This window comes from Chiroxiphia lanceolata, chromosome 3, assembly GCF_009829145.1.
Source record: "Chiroxiphia lanceolata isolate bChiLan1 chromosome 3, bChiLan1.pri, whole genome shotgun sequence".
Lineage (NCBI taxonomy): Eukaryota > Metazoa > Chordata > Aves > Passeriformes > Pipridae > Chiroxiphia > Chiroxiphia lanceolata.
The window spans coordinates 47,858,273-47,874,965 of NC_045639.1; the positions used below are offsets into that span (position 1 = coordinate 47,858,273).

A 16,693-nucleotide genomic window follows, 5' to 3' on the forward strand; every position below is an offset into this window, starting at 1 on the left:
CAAAAGAGATGGGTTGCATCCCAAGAACATCCTCTTTTTTTTTTTTTCTTTTTTTTCTTTTTCTCCCCATAGCCTTAAAGGAAGATGAGAACTATAAAGCATAGTAAGGTGGCAGGATGATTTTTGAAGCTTTTACATCTGGAATCTGCTCTGCATATGAAGTCTGACTCTGGGAGATGCAATCTTCTCAGGGCATTGCCTTCCTGATAAAGCACACTGCACTCACCTATCTGGTCAGCAGTGTTCGCTGAGCACAAATATCCTCCTGTATATTTTCCATATATATTCACTTTGATCCCTAAGCTAGCCAAGAAATCTGTACAATACTTTCCTGACAACAGAAATTCTGTGTTGCAGCTTGGTCTTTGATTTGTTAAGCTCTCAGTAGTGAATTCATGAAGACATGGTTAATACCTTGTTGATTCTCTGGCTTGTAGACAGAGAAACCAGTGGCCTTGCTGTCCTACCCAAACTATCTAGAAATGCCTGGACATGCCTGAGTGGCTACAGAAGTGCCATTTCATAGCCTTTCCTTCTGCGAGAGTGTCAGCAGCAATAAAAATTGCCACTTATCAGTAACCATTTGCACAAACTGGATGAAGTAACCCAGCATGTTTGGTGGCAGCAGCACATTTGAGCCAAATAGCACATTCACCTTTTTGTTGGTCCACGGAACCTCTTTGGTGGCAGCAAGAACACAGCTCCTGGGTTTCTATGGTCAGGTTGTTCATGTGCCTTTGGTGATGGCAAGGTGATCCTTTGTCTGCTGTGTACCCCACATCTCTCACTGAGCCTCTAATGCAAGATAACTGTAGCTGACAGTGTTTGGTCCCTACTTGAAGAGGTGCTTCCCACTGGGTTAGCAGGGTCACAACAGTCATTTTAGTGTCAACTCGTGCAGCTCAGAAGAATACTGATGTGCCTCCTGAGAAGTTTGTAGGACTTTCCCATATGTATAAAGTGGTTTGAGGCACATACAAATTTAGAATAACTTTTTTTTTAAACCAACATCCTGTACAGTGGTCTGCATAACCTAGTGCATGCACCTCCGTGCAGCTGGTTTCCCCTGGGGTTCCTCCATGCTGAAGCTCTCCCTCTGCTTCCACCACCTCATCTGTCCTCTCTCACCCACAACAGCTTAAACCCAACACAAAGGCTCATAGAGATGGGAGGATTTTTTGACTTACGAAATTCCTCTGTTAGGGATAAGAGTTAGCACAGGAGCAATTACCAAATACAAGGTTCACCGGAAGCCACTACCTACTATCATTTTAGCAGTCAAAACATATACAGAGGCTTTTTTCTGCTGTCCTTTACAAAATGAATTTTTAGCAAATAAATGCATCACATCTGATTGCTTCCCCCGACTCTCTGAGGGTCACGCCTGCGGTGTGAGCTGGCTGGGTGCAGGGAAGGCAAGGCTGAGTTCTGCACACAGGTGCCTGCACCCTCCACCCTGCACTGAGACACAGCACCGGGCCAGGGCAAGCCCGCAGCTTCCAGTTCAACACTGGTCTCTGCCAGTCAGCCTTGGGACGTTGCCTTCAGCTATCTACAGAAGACTGTTGGTGTAGGAGAAGTTTTTTCCCTGTAGCAGTAGCTCTAGTTTTGGGTTGTCTTCTAGATTAGCCAGATATACTGGGAGATGCTTGTTTAGTTTCATATCTTTCAGTCTTTACTGACTTCTGCTAAGCATCCCATTGACCTTTACTGTGCCTCAGAGGAAGTTAGAAACAGCCTTGAAAGACAGGCCTTTATCACTAACTGCCTAAAGTATGCAAACATTAGCCTGAGATTAGTATTAAAGGTCCTATTTTCCTCCAGCAAAGCTGGTGATAAGGGCAGTTGCTGGGAAAAGGCAGGGAGAGTTTGGAATTGTTGAAAGGCACAGTATATTCCTCACCACAGGAAATCCTCCTGTGCAGGCACCTGCCTATATATGTTCTTAGGATTCAGTTTCACCGACTGTAATGTAGTGCTACTTATTTGTGGTATGAACCTTCAAAACTCAGTCCTATATTTGTTTATGCCAGATAAGTTATTTTCTGAGCTTACAAGGCCCTTTACAAGACCTCATTGACTTTCTTTTGTTTGTTTATTTCTCTGTTGGTAACAGGATACCTTTTGAACAACATATCTTTTCAAGTCCTTACAGGGAAGGGGTGTATTGTTTACCAGTCAGTGGCCAGGACGTAATGCTTAATGAAGGTCATACAGCAGAAAGGGAAGGCAGTCTGCCCCTGGTATCTGCTTGCAGAGCCAGAGAGTCAAGCTGGTCTGCTCTGTGTCAGCTTCAAACAGCTGGGATCTGCTAACACTTCCTTCTTTAACCAAAGCTCCTGTCTCATCCTTGCCCATGTTCCCAAGACATCCTTGTTAACAACCCAAACAATTTACCTCCAAGACAGAAAGATGACAAATAATAATAATGAACAGAATACAGAAACTGCAGGTTACCTTGGCAGCGGTGAGGGTGAAGGAATTTGGTTTGTAGGGATGGGCAGAAAGCATGATTTGGAAATGCTCTTGAAAGAGGAGTTTGGAAAAGCATCCAACAGGGGAGAGAAGGCAGAAGCCCTTCCCTCAGACATATGGCGATCACTGGCCAGGGGACAGGACAATAGAGTGTCATGTACCCCAGTTGGGTCTGGGGGAAGGCACTAATGAGCAGCAGGACAATCTGACCTGTAGAGCTAGTGCCCTGTGTGGGGTATGACCCTTACATAAAGCCATGGAAAGGTGAGGAAGAGGACTGCTGCCACATTTCAGAAAGCCCTTGAACAAGGAGAGAGGCAGGGCTTTTGTTGCAAAGGGTCCATGTGGATGACTATCAGACCAGAGAGACATTCTCCTGATGCACACTGCTGATTCCCACACCTCCCAACCAGAGAAAGAGCCACCCTGATCACTGCCCTCCTTCCTGAGCCATCATATCTTCTGTTTGTCCAGATTCTTCAGGAGCAACTGAGAACGGGTTGAAGTACTCATCCTCTCCTCCTCAATGTCGTCTAAATCTTAAACTAGCAGTACCATTTCAAATGGTACCCACCCAAATGTGTATCCTAATAAAAGAAATAAACAAATGGCTCCATTAGATAAAGAAATAAATAGAAGCTCACTGAGCTGGATAGTGCATCTTTTTACAGCTGTCTTTTTCTCTCCCAAGAACCACAAAGTGGTCTCTTCTTGCAAATAGCGTACTCAGAAAAAAAAGTATTTATTCCATATTCATAGAAAAATACACTACTTGTTTTAAATGTCCTTATGCTTAGAAGAATAATATGAAGTTCAATCCATATTCTGCAGCAGATTTTGAAGTGGTGGCAGGTGGAGAACAAATTCCGGATATGAGAACACAGTTCTTTGCTCAGTGCTGTCCTTCAAAGGTCAAATATAAGAGCTGGTGTCCCGGTGTTTCTTTTTCTTGCCACATTTTCCAAAATGACTGAAGAAACAGAAGGGGAGAGGGGTATAAATGTGAAAGAAACAGGAAAATATGTAGTTCAAGATGTAGTCCAAGCTGCAGTACTGAAACATTTACTTTTTACCCAGAACACTTCCACTTTCTTTAGTTTGCACCTTGAATCATGCAAAAGTTGTTGATGTAATATCCAAAGCCTCTGCTTGAAACATTAATGTATAGCGCTATGTCCTCAAAATAGTTAGCCAAGGTGTAAATGTTCCCTGCATGTCTTCAGTGCAGTGAAGAGTCTCTCTTGCTCTATGCCCAGAATAGGAAAGCTGTGCCTACAACTCTTTAGCTATAAATCCATCTCATATATGACATCATATATGATGTCACAAATGGTGGAATTGCTTCCATAATAAAAGACCCTTCTTCATAAGATGTTTTGATTGAGGTAATGGCTGGTTTTCTCGAGCAGAAAGTTACAGGCTATGCTTCGCAATCTCTCTCTTGCACACTATCACCTTCTGCTTCCAGAGATGCATAGGGCAACTTTGTGTCTCTATGAGAAAAAGACAGATTTTATCCCCATGCATTTTTTTACAGCCTTCCTAAGTGGTACTGAAAAGTTCAGGTTTCTATTGAGGAAAATGCCACTCACTCATAACATCAACCTAACTAGGGAATTTACTTTGACGCTTGGAAAACCTCAACAATTTGTGACAGTTGGTAAAGTTGGAGGAGAACATCCTCAGGAAACCTCACCCAAGTAAAAGTAAGAAAATACATCTTATACCTTGAAAGCTGCTCCACATCCTCCACTGTCTCTGGTAATGAGATTCCTTTTGTCTCTGGTAAAAGCAATACTAGGAGCCCACAGACAACTGCGAGAATACCTACAATGGACATTGAAGAAATACAAAAGCAATAAGAAAATTGATACTTTTTTTTATTTTCGGGGCTTATCTACCGAGAAACGTTTATTCAGATTAAGTTTGAATTAAGATCTTTCAAGTGAATCCATTTCTGATTAACCTATTCTAGTCAAACACCTTCATGCTACATTAATTTAACCCACTACAAAATCACTTGAGGGCTAGAAGTTCATTTGCAAACTGATTTCCCCTAAAGAGAAATCATAGGAGTCAAAATTCTGTCTTTTCAATTTTGTTTTCAGCTAAAATTGTCACTAGCACCAATTTCCCTTCTTAGTCTATTCTATTGATTTTGATTTTTCCCCATCACATCTGTCTGCTAGAAGTCTGGTTTAGCCACAGATCCCCATGTCCTCGTTGAAAATAATTAATTTTTTTTTCATAGAATTACTCCTCAGGGCTTATTTTTTTCCAAAATGCAACTGAGGGAAAGAATTTTACAGGAATAAAAAGTTATGGATAATACAACATCCATATTCATAACTGTACTTACCAAAAAAACTAAGTATTTTTTAAAGGTCATCGACCTCTACTCTTGGCAGTCTAAGCTTACTTTTCTGCAATTACAGAACCTAGCTGTAAGGTTTCTCAGTCTTAAAGCACCTCACATAGTTTCTTTTCTGTTCTTTCAGCAAAGTTATCCAAGCAGACCTGAGCTCTTCCAGACTGTGCGGTGAAATCACACACATTTCACCCATTTGCCATTCAGCCTCTTTCTCTAGGCATGAAGGTCGAGAGGGGCTGGTCTGAGGGGAAGATGAGGCCACACACTACTTTTGCCCCAGAAGAAAAGCTCTGTTAGGAGGAAGATATTTAAATCAAAAGTACATTTTAAATCAGATCTTACTGAAAATAATTAGAGGCAGCTCCAACCAAATGGCTGCTAATCGGAAAAGCAGGAATGGGGCTATGATCCCACCTAGGTCACACAGACTTGAACACAGGGAAACACCAAAGTTTCTGGAAAAGACAAAAAGTACCAGATATTAGGGAGGTGCTACCAAACAGATTAACCAGCAGTTTAAAGAATAGAATGTAGACTTAGCTCCAAAATTATCTCATCAGCATATGCCATTCACACTGAGCAGTGGCTATTCAGCTGGGAAACTCTGGAGAAAATCAGGTTTAACTGAATAGCAGTGAAATAGGAAATGCAGAAAAGCAGAGGGAAAAGCTGAAAGATTAGTGGGAGCTTTTGACGTACCTCAGTGTTGTAGGGTACAATTCACTGTTCACTAGGTAGACGACTTCAAAAGATATCGTGATGCTCAGTCTTCCCAGCGTGGCAACTGTTGTTTTGAGCCATGGGATATCTGTTCATTCGAAAAGAAACACTAGTGAAGTGTCCTTTGCCACACCAGCAGAGTATTTCTGAGAGCCCCAGGCCCTGTCAGCAGAAGTTATACCACATGAACACTGGATCAGTACAAATCAGACTGAAAGGCCACTGCTGTAGATATCAATCTATACTGGCATTTATTGCTTTTGAGTGTCATGTGAGGTTGCTTTGAAGACTTATAAATCACTTGAGTTGACTGATTCAAGATGCTAGGGAGCATAACAGCATGGGTGGGAAAATGAACATTATAGCTTCCATCACCATGTCCAAATTGTGCTCTAGAAAGGAGCATTTATTTGTGGAGGGATATTATGCTGTAAGAAACACTGCTGAGTCACCTCCCAAAGCCTTCTGACCATAAGGAAGCTACCTCTAAAACTGCATAGAATCACAGAATCATTTAGGTTGGAAAAGACCTTCAAGATCATTGAGTCCAACCATTAACCAAGCACTGCCAAGTCTACTGCTAAACCATGTCCCTAAGTGCCACATCTACACATCTTTTAAATATCTCCAGAGGTGCTGTAGTAAAATAATTCTCCCTAGAGCTGATCACCTACTCTTTGTAATTTGTCTAGCCACTGCACATTAGACACACTCCTAATAATGCCACTCCTGGCAATCCTCCCCTTCCTTTCCCTGGTGCTTGTCTTTGTACCTGACACGACTGGCACAGGGACATGACGCTGCCCTGTTGGCTCTGCCCATCTCTCCTGGCTCTGCTCAGGCTCTTGTGGGTATGGTCTAAACACAACTAGGCAGACAGAGAGGCAAGTGAAAACAACATGCCTGAAACCAGCACGAAGGGGAACTTTGTCACTAGAGAGAGCTGCCAATGATTATGTTTTCTCAAAACTTCACTAGGAAGAACAAGAAAACATTTCAGTTTGCTCTAAACCAAAATTGAGACACTATTTCCCTTCCAAAACAACCAAACAAATCCCCATCAGATTTCATCCCATGTTGCAAGACGCTGCCTTTGCCCTGAAAAGTTTTGTTTTCAAAATGTGTAAGAAAAGCAAAGGCTGGAAAGAACAAAATAAATCCACATTCTCTCCCTGGCACCCCCTCAGTCCATCAGATCCCCTTGGTGAGGGTGATGTCCATGTGACTCCTCCCTCTGCCAGGGGACTCAAACTGTATGAGCAGCCCAGTGTGATGGGGCTCTCACAAGCTGCTGCTGCAGCTTTTTCCATCTGTACAAACAGGCTTTTCTTGAAAGCAGGAGTTGGACCTCAGGTGTGTCCCATCTGCAAGTATCTTAATCCCTAGGCTGCCCACTCCTTACCTTGGCAGGGTCCCCTCAGCACTTCACTGCTGAGAGAAGGCTGGTGGCAGCATGCTGCTGGCCCCAGGCCACCACTTTCTACTCCCCACTCAGGCCATATCACCCCCACACAATGCTCCTGCTCTAACCCTGGACCTGATGCTCCATGCTCAGCGCATGGTACAGCCCAAAATACATGAATGTGCTGGAGGAAGGTGTCCTGCCAGAGTAATTCCCTGATGGTGCTCTTTGTTTCCTTCTCTTGTGACAGCCCAAGCTCCAGCAGATCAGGTAGTCCTCAGTCCCTGTTGTCCCAGCAGGACCTCTGTACATTTCTAACAGACAGAAAACGATGCTGGCAGATCCAGTAGGCAACGTGGTGACCACACCCTCTGTGCCTGAATTGCCATGACCTGTGCTGGGGGAGCTGTCACAGGAGGGGAATGGGGCAGCCAGCATCCACTCAGCACATGGCAGCTCTTCTGGGATGCACAGAGGTGGGGACCAGGGGGAAATGTGCAGTTTTGTGTTGCTTGCTGGCCTTGCTTAGGTGTCAGAGGGAAATCACTGACCTGAAGAGCCTGACACTGGGAAGGGAATTACCTTCTGGCAAGAAGGCAGTAATGAGACATGCAATGCCTGCCACGATGTTGCTTATTGCAAAGGGCAGGCGCCGACCAACGCGATCAATTGTCACTATAATTAGGAAAGCGGCAGGCAGCTCCACAGCTCCTGAGATGAAGAAGTCTAGGTAGAGGTTTCCACCGACAATTCCTAGGCGCATGACAAGCCCTTGGTAGATCAGGGCACTTGCAAACCTAAACAGCAAAGGGAAAAAAGTGTTGATAGGCAAACAAATGGTTGCAAGCAGCTGGAGAGACCCTAAAAGTCACAAGGGAATCTTTCTTTAAAATCCACCACCCTGGTAACAAATTGGACTGACATGGGCACTCACCAGGCATACATCAGGATGAGCGTACACCTCCTCATCTGGGGAGTCCTCACCAGGTCAAGAAAGGAAGGGTTGCTGACCTCCTCATTGCTAACAGTGATCTGAGGAGACAAGCGAGCAGTAGTCAGCTGTCAGTGCTCAGGCGAGTAGTGGAGCAGAGTTCCTGTGTAAACACAGTGACCACCAATATTCCAGTCCAGTGAGTAAAGGTGTCGATGAGCCAGTTTGCTGCTTATAGCACTCCAGAGTAGTGCACAAATATGGGAACAGCTGATAACTGGACATGGCTGTGGGCTTTCCTTAATGATGGTCATGCAAAAAATCAATAAAAAAATCCCCAATCTTAACTCGAGAATAGAAAAATTATTTTCTTGTTGTAAACTGAGACAAGTTGACCTGGATTTTCTCGGAAGGCAATAAGCAGTCATTGTCACATCAGGGCCACTGGGAGCAGAACTTGACTTCTGCATGAGGTGGGAGAGAGGAGGAGACTGTGGCAGGAAGAGCAAAGTGATGGGCTGAGGGAAGCAAGGAGAGAGGGGGTGAACAGCAAGCAATGGGCTTGGGAACATCACTCCTGGCACAGCTAGGCAGCAGGAAGAAGAGAGGAGTGAGAGAAACTGCACATCTGTGACAAAGCTTGGGTGCTTCAAAATATTCAACTAGTGAAATTCAGAGTGTCTTAAAATATCCAAGCACTGTGCTGAACATGGTTTTTACTCTGGAAGAAATAAAGCTACTAAGTATGAATTAATGGTCTTCATACTGCCTACAAAGTATAATAAATCTGTTCTCGACTTCCTCTAATACAGTCACAATGAGGCACTCCATGAAATCATTAGTTAGAAGGTTTAACACTAACAAAAAAGAGTAGAATTTCACAGTTTGTGTTTACCTATTTTAGTTCACTACTGTAGATACTGTGGAGCCAAAATATTAGGAGGGTCAAAAAGGGATTAGGCACATTGATGGAGGCTGTTTTTAACTCTGGCCAGCAGTTTTTAACTGTGACATCCAAGCCAGGTGAGAACCCTTTTTTCATATGGTCATTTGGAAAGTGAGGAAGAGCCAAGGAAGATAAGGCAGAGGTGGTTTCAGGCAGGGACAAACCATGATACTGCCCAAGAACTAGCAGACACAGCTGGGATTGCCATCAGCTCTCAAAGTAGCTGTGGGAAATATGGGCTTAAATCTGCTGCACCTTTTTTAGGAGGATTTCAGGCAGCCTGGCTGCTTTGACTCTCAGTTATTGCCCCCTCCTGACAGGAAGCCTAAGAGAGCAGAGGAGCAAACCCCTCTCTGCTGCCCAAGCAGGTGCAGGAACCCAGGCAAATGATCCCAGCTGGTGGGGAGACATGGGTGAAAGGATATAGAAGCAGAAGGGAACATGCAGATCCAGGATGAGAACACAGGTAAAGCCAAAGGCATTGCCCGAGGGTCTTGTCAGCTCAGCCAGGGCTATGTCCAAAGCTTTCGCCTTTATTTGTTTTTTATATCATAAGGTGGCACAGCTGTTTTTCAGTGAGATTTGGCTGGATGTTTTTACACATGACTTTTTCATAACTGAAAGCTTTTTAAGACAGAGAAGCCCCACATTTGTTTGAACTTCCTTTCTACTCCCTCTTGCTTTTCTACTGCAACTAGAAACAGAAGATTTCTTCAAATCACTACCACTTCTGCTGCATGCCAGAGCCCTTTGTGAGGCAGGGTGAGGTTGCTGGGTTTCTACACTGCCCTTGGACTCTCTCATAGAAGGGTTATAAAGCTGCCATGTCTGTTGTTTATAAGAACAGGCTGCGAGCCATCAGTTGTGACTTTGTGCAAATATGGTTTTAGTTTTCTAAAGGACTAAAGATAAATTCAGCACAACTGCTACTTATAAGTCTCAATAAAGTCATAATAACTCTAAGCATGACTGAGCACTTCTTTATGGATGAAGAAAAAAATCACTATGGAAAGTCAACTCTTTCTTCACAGGGGAAAAAAATCCTCTTTTTGTTCTTTGAAGTTAAGGAGAGCTTTACTATTCACGTCAGTCTAGTTAGGAATTCAGGGACAGGGCCCACATTTCCAAAGATACACCATCTGAAAACCCCAGATGAAGTTTTATAACCAACTGCCCTCACAATTTCATGTTTCAGCAAAATTACATATCAGATTTTCCACAATAATTTTAAAAGATATATAGTTCTACACATCCTTAATTCTGCACGGGACAGTACAGCCGTGCATATTTATAACACTTACATATGTATGTTAATGTATAAAAGAAAGGTCTAGATATGTCTATATAGTAGGAAAAAATATGTATCTGTGTATAAAGGGAGGGGGGTTTGATCCACAACTATCTTAAAAAGGAGCTCCTACTCAGCTAGTTGTGGTTCATTCTGGTTTTGGACAGAGACCAAGAATTAGAAAATTAGTTTGAAAAAAATCCCCATGCTAGGATAAATATGAGCAACTGGAAAAAAGGATTTTATAATTTACACTTAATGAGTTCTGTTTGGAGTTGAACTGTACTAGTGTCATAATTCACAGAGCAAAAGAAGCAATTGTTTTTTCCTACAAAGGTCATCTGTGGTTTCTGCATGCCAACAAAAACTCAAAGCTGCTACATCCAGAGCCATGTAAGGGACTTGGCCAATGAAATTCATACAGACGTATTAGAAAATCTGAGACAAAGTACGTTGATGGATAATGCCTATCACTTCTCACTTCTCCCTGTCTCTCCATACCTGCAGCACTTACCGGGAAATTCTGGAGTTGCTTCATGAAAGAGAAGACTGATGTGAGTTAATGTGAGAAATACACTTGCTCCATTATTAATGTGCTTCCTGGAGATGCTTTCTTTCCTCTGGGCACAGCAAAAAGGATGACAGGCATTCTACATTAAAAAGTGCCCCAGGAACAGATCCAGTACAAATCTGTATGTGTGGAGGTTAATCTGCTGCAGCTGTGAGTAGCTTAAGGTCATGAGCATGGGTACTTTTTAAAAAAAATTAAATATAACTTAAAACAAAAAGCAGGGAAAAACACACATCTTTATGACATGACGCTTTGAAAATGCCAATATTTATAGAGAGGAAGTGGGTGTAGCAATGCAGGGTTGAATGTGGAGGGGAAGCTGCAGCAGCACAAGCTTCCAGCTACATGTCTTGGGCCACACTCAGCACTGGTTAATGCTGACCAGGATGTGAGAATCTCACCAGTGTATATGCCCCAGCCAAAGACAATAATTCACAGAATCACAGAATGGTTTGGATCAGAAGAGACATTAAAGATCACCTAGTTCCAGCACCCTTGCCATGGGCAGGCACACGTTCTACTAGACCAGGTTGTTCAAAGCCTTATCCAGCCTGGCCTTGAACACTTTCAGGGATGGAGCATCCATAGCTTTTCTGGTAAACCTGTTCCAGTGCCTCACCACCCTTACAGTGAAGAATTTCTTTCCAATATCTAATCTAAAAATGCCCTCTGTCCATTTGAAACCATTCCTCCTTATTCTGTCATTTCATGCCCTTGACAATAGTCCCTCTCCAGCTCTCTTGTAGGACCCTTTTAGGTACAGGAAGGTGCTCTAAGGTCTCCCTAGAGACTTCACTTCTCTGAGTTCAACAACGCCAGCTCTCAGCCTTTTCTCATAGGAGAGATGCTCCAGCCCTCTGATCATCTTCATGGCCCTTCTCTGGATTTGTTTCAACAGGTTTATGTCCTTTTGTAATTTCTCGAGGCTTAACAAGGCCAACTGCAAGGTGATGTACCTGGGTTGGAGCAACCCCCAATATCAACACAGCAGTGGAATGAACAGATCGAGAGCAGCCCTGCTGAGAAGGACTTGGGGGTGCTGGTAGATGAGAGGCTGGACATGACCCAGCAATGTGCACTTTCAGCCCAGAAAGCCACTTGTAACCTGGGCTGCATCAAGAGCAGCATGGCCTGCAGGTCAAGGGAGGTCATTCTGCCCCTCTGCTCTGCTCACATGAGACCCCTTCTGGAATACTGCATCCAGCACAGGAATCTTAGAATCATATAATGGCTTGGATTGGAAGGGACCTTAATGATCATTCTAGTTGTCCACATTTGTTGTCACTGAACCATAAGGCCAATGCCACAGTAATCATGGTCTGAGAGCCAAACATTGCTAACCAGCACAGAAGAAGCCAAATGCTGCAATAACACAACAGTATTATTTGAAATGCATCAGTCCTTTCTATCAAGACCACTTGCCAAAGGACTGTAACATATATTGCCCTATTTTGCAAACAGCAATCTCAGAAAGATCTTTCTCAATTGTGAATTCTGTGACATATTTTTCCCCTATTGGGATGGAAGTAAATTTACACTTAAATTCTAATTTCATCTTCTCTTTGAGCTGTAAAAGGAAGTTCTAGAAAAGGAGCCAGGAAAGTGGATCCTGGTATCTCCACTCTCAGACAGCACTCATAGCATCTGCTGTGAAATACCATTGCCCCTCAGGCTAGTTTCTGATATTTCCCACAATATTTTAAATTAGGAGTGTTGCAAATGAAAGACCTGATTAATTGTTTTACAAATTTCTTTTTTTCAGCCCAAATAATTCCAGCCAGTTCACTTTTACCATCTTGCAATTAACAAAGTAAGTGTGGGACTGACAAACTTGTCCTAGTGTGACACCTCACAGTGTTGTTGTGTTAAAAACAGTGTCTGTTGTGTTAAAAAGAACACAGCTTAGAAAATCCTCTAGCTCAAACAGATGACTGTACCTCTGAGTAATGTGGTGAGAGAAATTTTCCATTGTGTTTTGCAATGTTGCGCATGATTTTTAATGCCTTCTCCCCCTTTTTGCGTGTAAGGAGCCAACGTGGAGATTCAGGAACCACCCTGTAAGAACACAGAATTCATAAATAGAGGTTTTACCCTGTACTATCATGAGTAAACCAAAGTCTTTTGTCTTTTACTCTGTGTTAATACAAAATACATCATTTTTCAGTTTTTGTGATACAGAAACTCTTTTGAGGACTGATTTTCCAGTCAGTCTCCTGTAAAATATGTGATCCTTGTAGGCAAGAAAGAAGAAAATAGACTATATCAATACTCAGCAAAGCTGAAAAATAAGAAATCTAACTATTGTATTTGCACAATGCTTGTCAAAAGTATGATACCCAACAAGCAAAGAAGGTGCAGTGAACAATAAAAGTCAACACTAAGCACACATAGTAACAGGTATTGGCAGATCAGGAAACTTCTAGCTGTATATAAGATAGACACACACTCAAATGTATACATATTTTATAAACTGAACACAAAGCAATACCACCAATGGGTGTTTCAGTTTCTGCTAGCCTAGGGTTGAGATGATTAACAATTTAAAAGTTCACAGCAGGCAACATTTAAGGAAACAATGTGTAGGAAGAGGCTATGTGGGTTAGTTTTGCTGGATCCAGCCCAAAGGACAACCACACCGAGACAGGTGTTTACCATGGCATAGCATTCCACTTTCTCATTGGGACCTGTAGAGCAAGTTCAGACCTGAACTGAATAGGTAATGGGAGGTACAGGTGGGATCTCATGGCTGATGAGAAAAGAAGACTTTGGTCAAGTTAAACTTATAAGCAGAAGGACCAGCTGTAGCTGATCAGAGAGGCAAACTCTGGGCAGAAAAACAAAAGTAATGTATGTCTGCAATTCACTGATAAAGAATTACAAATGCCAAAATCAACAAGATACAAATATCTTCTTCCTAACCTACAACATCTTCCACTCTGACGACTTGGGACCATAACACGAGTCTTTAGGTGCTTGAATAGCAATAGCAATAATAACAAGAGCAATGACTGCAACATTACCAGTAGTAGAGCAGGAAGATGAAGTTGGGCAGTGAAATGGCCAGCTGGATTCCCTGCCAGGTGGGAATCAAGTATGCAATTCCAGGGAGAATCATAATCCCCAGGGTAAAGAATATCTGAATCACAATTCCAACAATCCTCTGATCAGAACCAACGATCTCTGTCACTGAGCAGAGAGAAAGCAGAACAAACAACATAGAAACAAACTTAATTCTAAAGAAGAATATTAGAGGTGGAACACAAGGAAAAATAGTACTGTATCAGGTCACACGTCTGTCTAGCCCAGCATCTTGTTTTCAGCAGTGTAAGCACGTCACCAAGGCTGTTCAGGGCCAACACAGGTGACACCTCCTCATCAATTCACCCACCATTCTTCAGTTAGAGGGTTTTCTGACTGCATGTTTACTACTGAATCACATGGGGCCAGAAGAGGGGTTTAATGCTACATCATGATCATGGGTAGTGGGAAATTGTTAGTAGTCTCCCTAGTACAGTTTTAGCACATGCTCCAGACAAGAGGATCTTTCAGGCAGGGACTCCATCCAGCAGGTGATATGGACAAGGAGGAAGAGAGTTTAACCATACCTAATAGCTGGTATAGATGGTTGCTCTGAGGGCTAAAGTATGATTCAGCTTGGTTTATTTCCTGGAATGATTATAGCCTTTTTTTAAAAAAAATCTTTTGACAGATTTTTTATTTTGTGAATGTGTCTGATTGCTCTGAAACCTATGCAAACCCATGGACAGGACATCCACAGTTGAGATGAGCAATGTACAAAGAAGTGTCTCTTGCTTGTTCCAAAACTATCACCACTACGTAGGCTTCAGAATAAAGCAGAGGGGTTTATGTTGTTTTACAATACACAGATAACACTTTTTTAATTTATTTTACTAAAGGAAAAACAATTTTACAGGTAACATTGATTTGTTTCAGCTGGCAATGCAGAGAAATATGACACCATGACTATTTTCATTAACCATTCATCATGTCTGCATAGCTCAGGGGCAACTTCATTGCGTAAACATGGCTGCTTACAGTGTCCCAGGAAGAGCTGGATTGTATATAAAAGCAAGGGGAGGTTCTTGGGGCAGCCTGAAGCACAGATCAATAGCTTTGGGGATGTATTAATGGCAACCATCCTCCTTGTGCAACCAAACCTATAATCTGTATATGCCTCTTAAAAGATATTAGGTCGGTAAATACTCTGGGGGATCCCAGAATGTCAGAGTAGATCCCTGAAGGAATTTTGAGGGAACCACTCTCTCCCAGAGTTATGCACCTTGCTCAGGGCTGCGGTAATATACTGTGCCTCAGAATGTCATATCTCAGAACCTCTCCCTAAAGTCAGGCAGTCTGATCTAAGCATTGAAAACCATTCCGTACTGTTAAAGCTTGGACATTTTAAGGATGCCATGGGTCTGTCATAAAACATTTTGCTGGTTAGAGCACTTGCCAAAGATTCAGGATAAGATCTCAGTTTAAAATTAAGCAGTTCTGGTCCTTTCACTGGATCTTGGACTTTAGCTGCTCAGCAGTGTAACTTTGTCCTGAAAAACAAGGTGCTTCTGGGCTTTAGATGCTAAGAGGACTAGACAGGAATGTTTGCACATACGTCACCACAGTGGTCACAGGTCTCACTGTATCTGTTTATATCTGGTTGCAATTCTGCTCTCATTCATCTAAATTCTGCTAGGAATTTTAAACAGTTGTCACAGGCCTCACAGAAAACACCAATGAGACAAGTTTTTGCACTATATAATGATGTTTTCACTGTGTTTTGGATTATCATAGTAGATTTTTGAATGGCTGATTTTCTTTTTAAGTAAATCTGACATTCCATCTCTAGTAGATGCCTTCCTCAATGTCTTGCTCTTTCATGCCCTATGGCTGCCTTTCTGAACCTGACAGTCATTCAAGATGCCAAAACAATATCCTTTTCTCGTGAAAAGTAAGCTTACTATGCGAGGAGCTTCATTGCTATAGACTGTAGACTGATAGGCTATAATCCATCAAAGATTCTGTAACCCCGCTCTTTTGATGCTATTTATAAATATGCTTCCTTCTTTTTCCCTTTTCAGGAAATAATAATCTTAATATGGACCCTGGTGTTCAGTCTGACACTAATCGAAGTATCTAAGCTAAAGAACGAAAGCAGCGATCAAGCATCTGTCCTCCCGGTGAGGAAAAGCAGCTAATTCCTCTGAGCACCTGTGGAAGATGTTCTGACTGCCAAAATCAACCATGTCCTTGTTTGTGAATCCAGTTTATTTGGGGCTTAATCTGTAGATTTTTATCATCTTGGTGATCTCCTATGCAATAAGAAAACCTTTATATATGCATATTCCGTTCCTTCACCTCTTAATTGTTGGAGAACAAATGCATTAACTAGGATGGACTTGGGTTACTCATTGTCTGCTGACACCAGGGCCAGTGCTTTGTTAACAAGAAAAAATATCGAGAACAGATTTAGTCAGACTGTTTGTACTCCAAAAATTCCTCACTTTTCCTAACCAGGAAAGAAAGAAGATTACAGCCCTCACCAATCACGTAGCATGTCATCCAGGTTCCCTTGCCAAACACGCCTTGGAGAAAACGGAAGAGCAAAAATACAGTAAAATTTGGTGCAAATGCCACTATGATACCACATATCCCAACTCCGAGACAGGACAGCAGGTAGATGAGGATTCTGCCATATCTGTTGAAAAAGAAAAAGAAAGTGAACATCATGAAAAGACAGAAAGTTTTTTCTTTTTTTCCCCTGACATTTCATTTTAATGCTAGATCTGAAAGTGCCTTTTTGACACCAGCCTTTTCCAAAGGGTGGTTCTTTAAAACTTTGTAAGGTTGGCCCTTGGAATATAGAACTCTTTTCCCAATGGTAGCTGTCATTATCTTTACGTCACTAATTTTAAAACTGGTGATGTCCTCACCAGGATCCCTTTTGTTTTAGAAAACTGATTGTCTTTTT

At 42.4% G+C, this 16,693-nt stretch overlaps 1 protein-coding gene across 2 annotated transcripts in view; it reads right to left on the reverse strand.

The window, feature by feature from the left end:
* Window positions 1-48: 48 nt before the first annotated feature.
* Window positions 49-16,693, reverse strand: part of SLC22A3 (solute carrier family 22 member 3) — a 28,241-nt gene continuing 11,596 nt past the window's right edge. For both annotated transcript variants that reach the window (XM_032681238.1, XM_032681237.1), the window contains exons 4-12: window positions 16,266-16,420; window positions 13,725-13,890; window positions 12,642-12,759; window positions 7,903-8,000; window positions 7,551-7,765; window positions 5,546-5,654; window positions 5,189-5,301; window positions 4,203-4,302; window positions 49-3,445 (exon numbers count right to left, since the gene is read on the reverse strand). In XM_032681238.1, coding sequence (XP_032537129.1) covers window positions 3,388-3,445; window positions 4,203-4,302; window positions 5,189-5,301; window positions 5,546-5,654; window positions 7,551-7,765; window positions 7,903-8,000; window positions 12,642-12,759; window positions 13,725-13,890; window positions 16,266-16,420 — 1,132 coding nt within the window. In that variant the 3' untranslated portion in view covers window positions 49-3,387. The remainder of the gene's footprint in view (window positions 3,446-4,202; window positions 4,303-5,188; window positions 5,302-5,545; window positions 5,655-7,550; window positions 7,766-7,902; window positions 8,001-12,641; window positions 12,760-13,724; window positions 13,891-16,265; window positions 16,421-16,693) is intronic.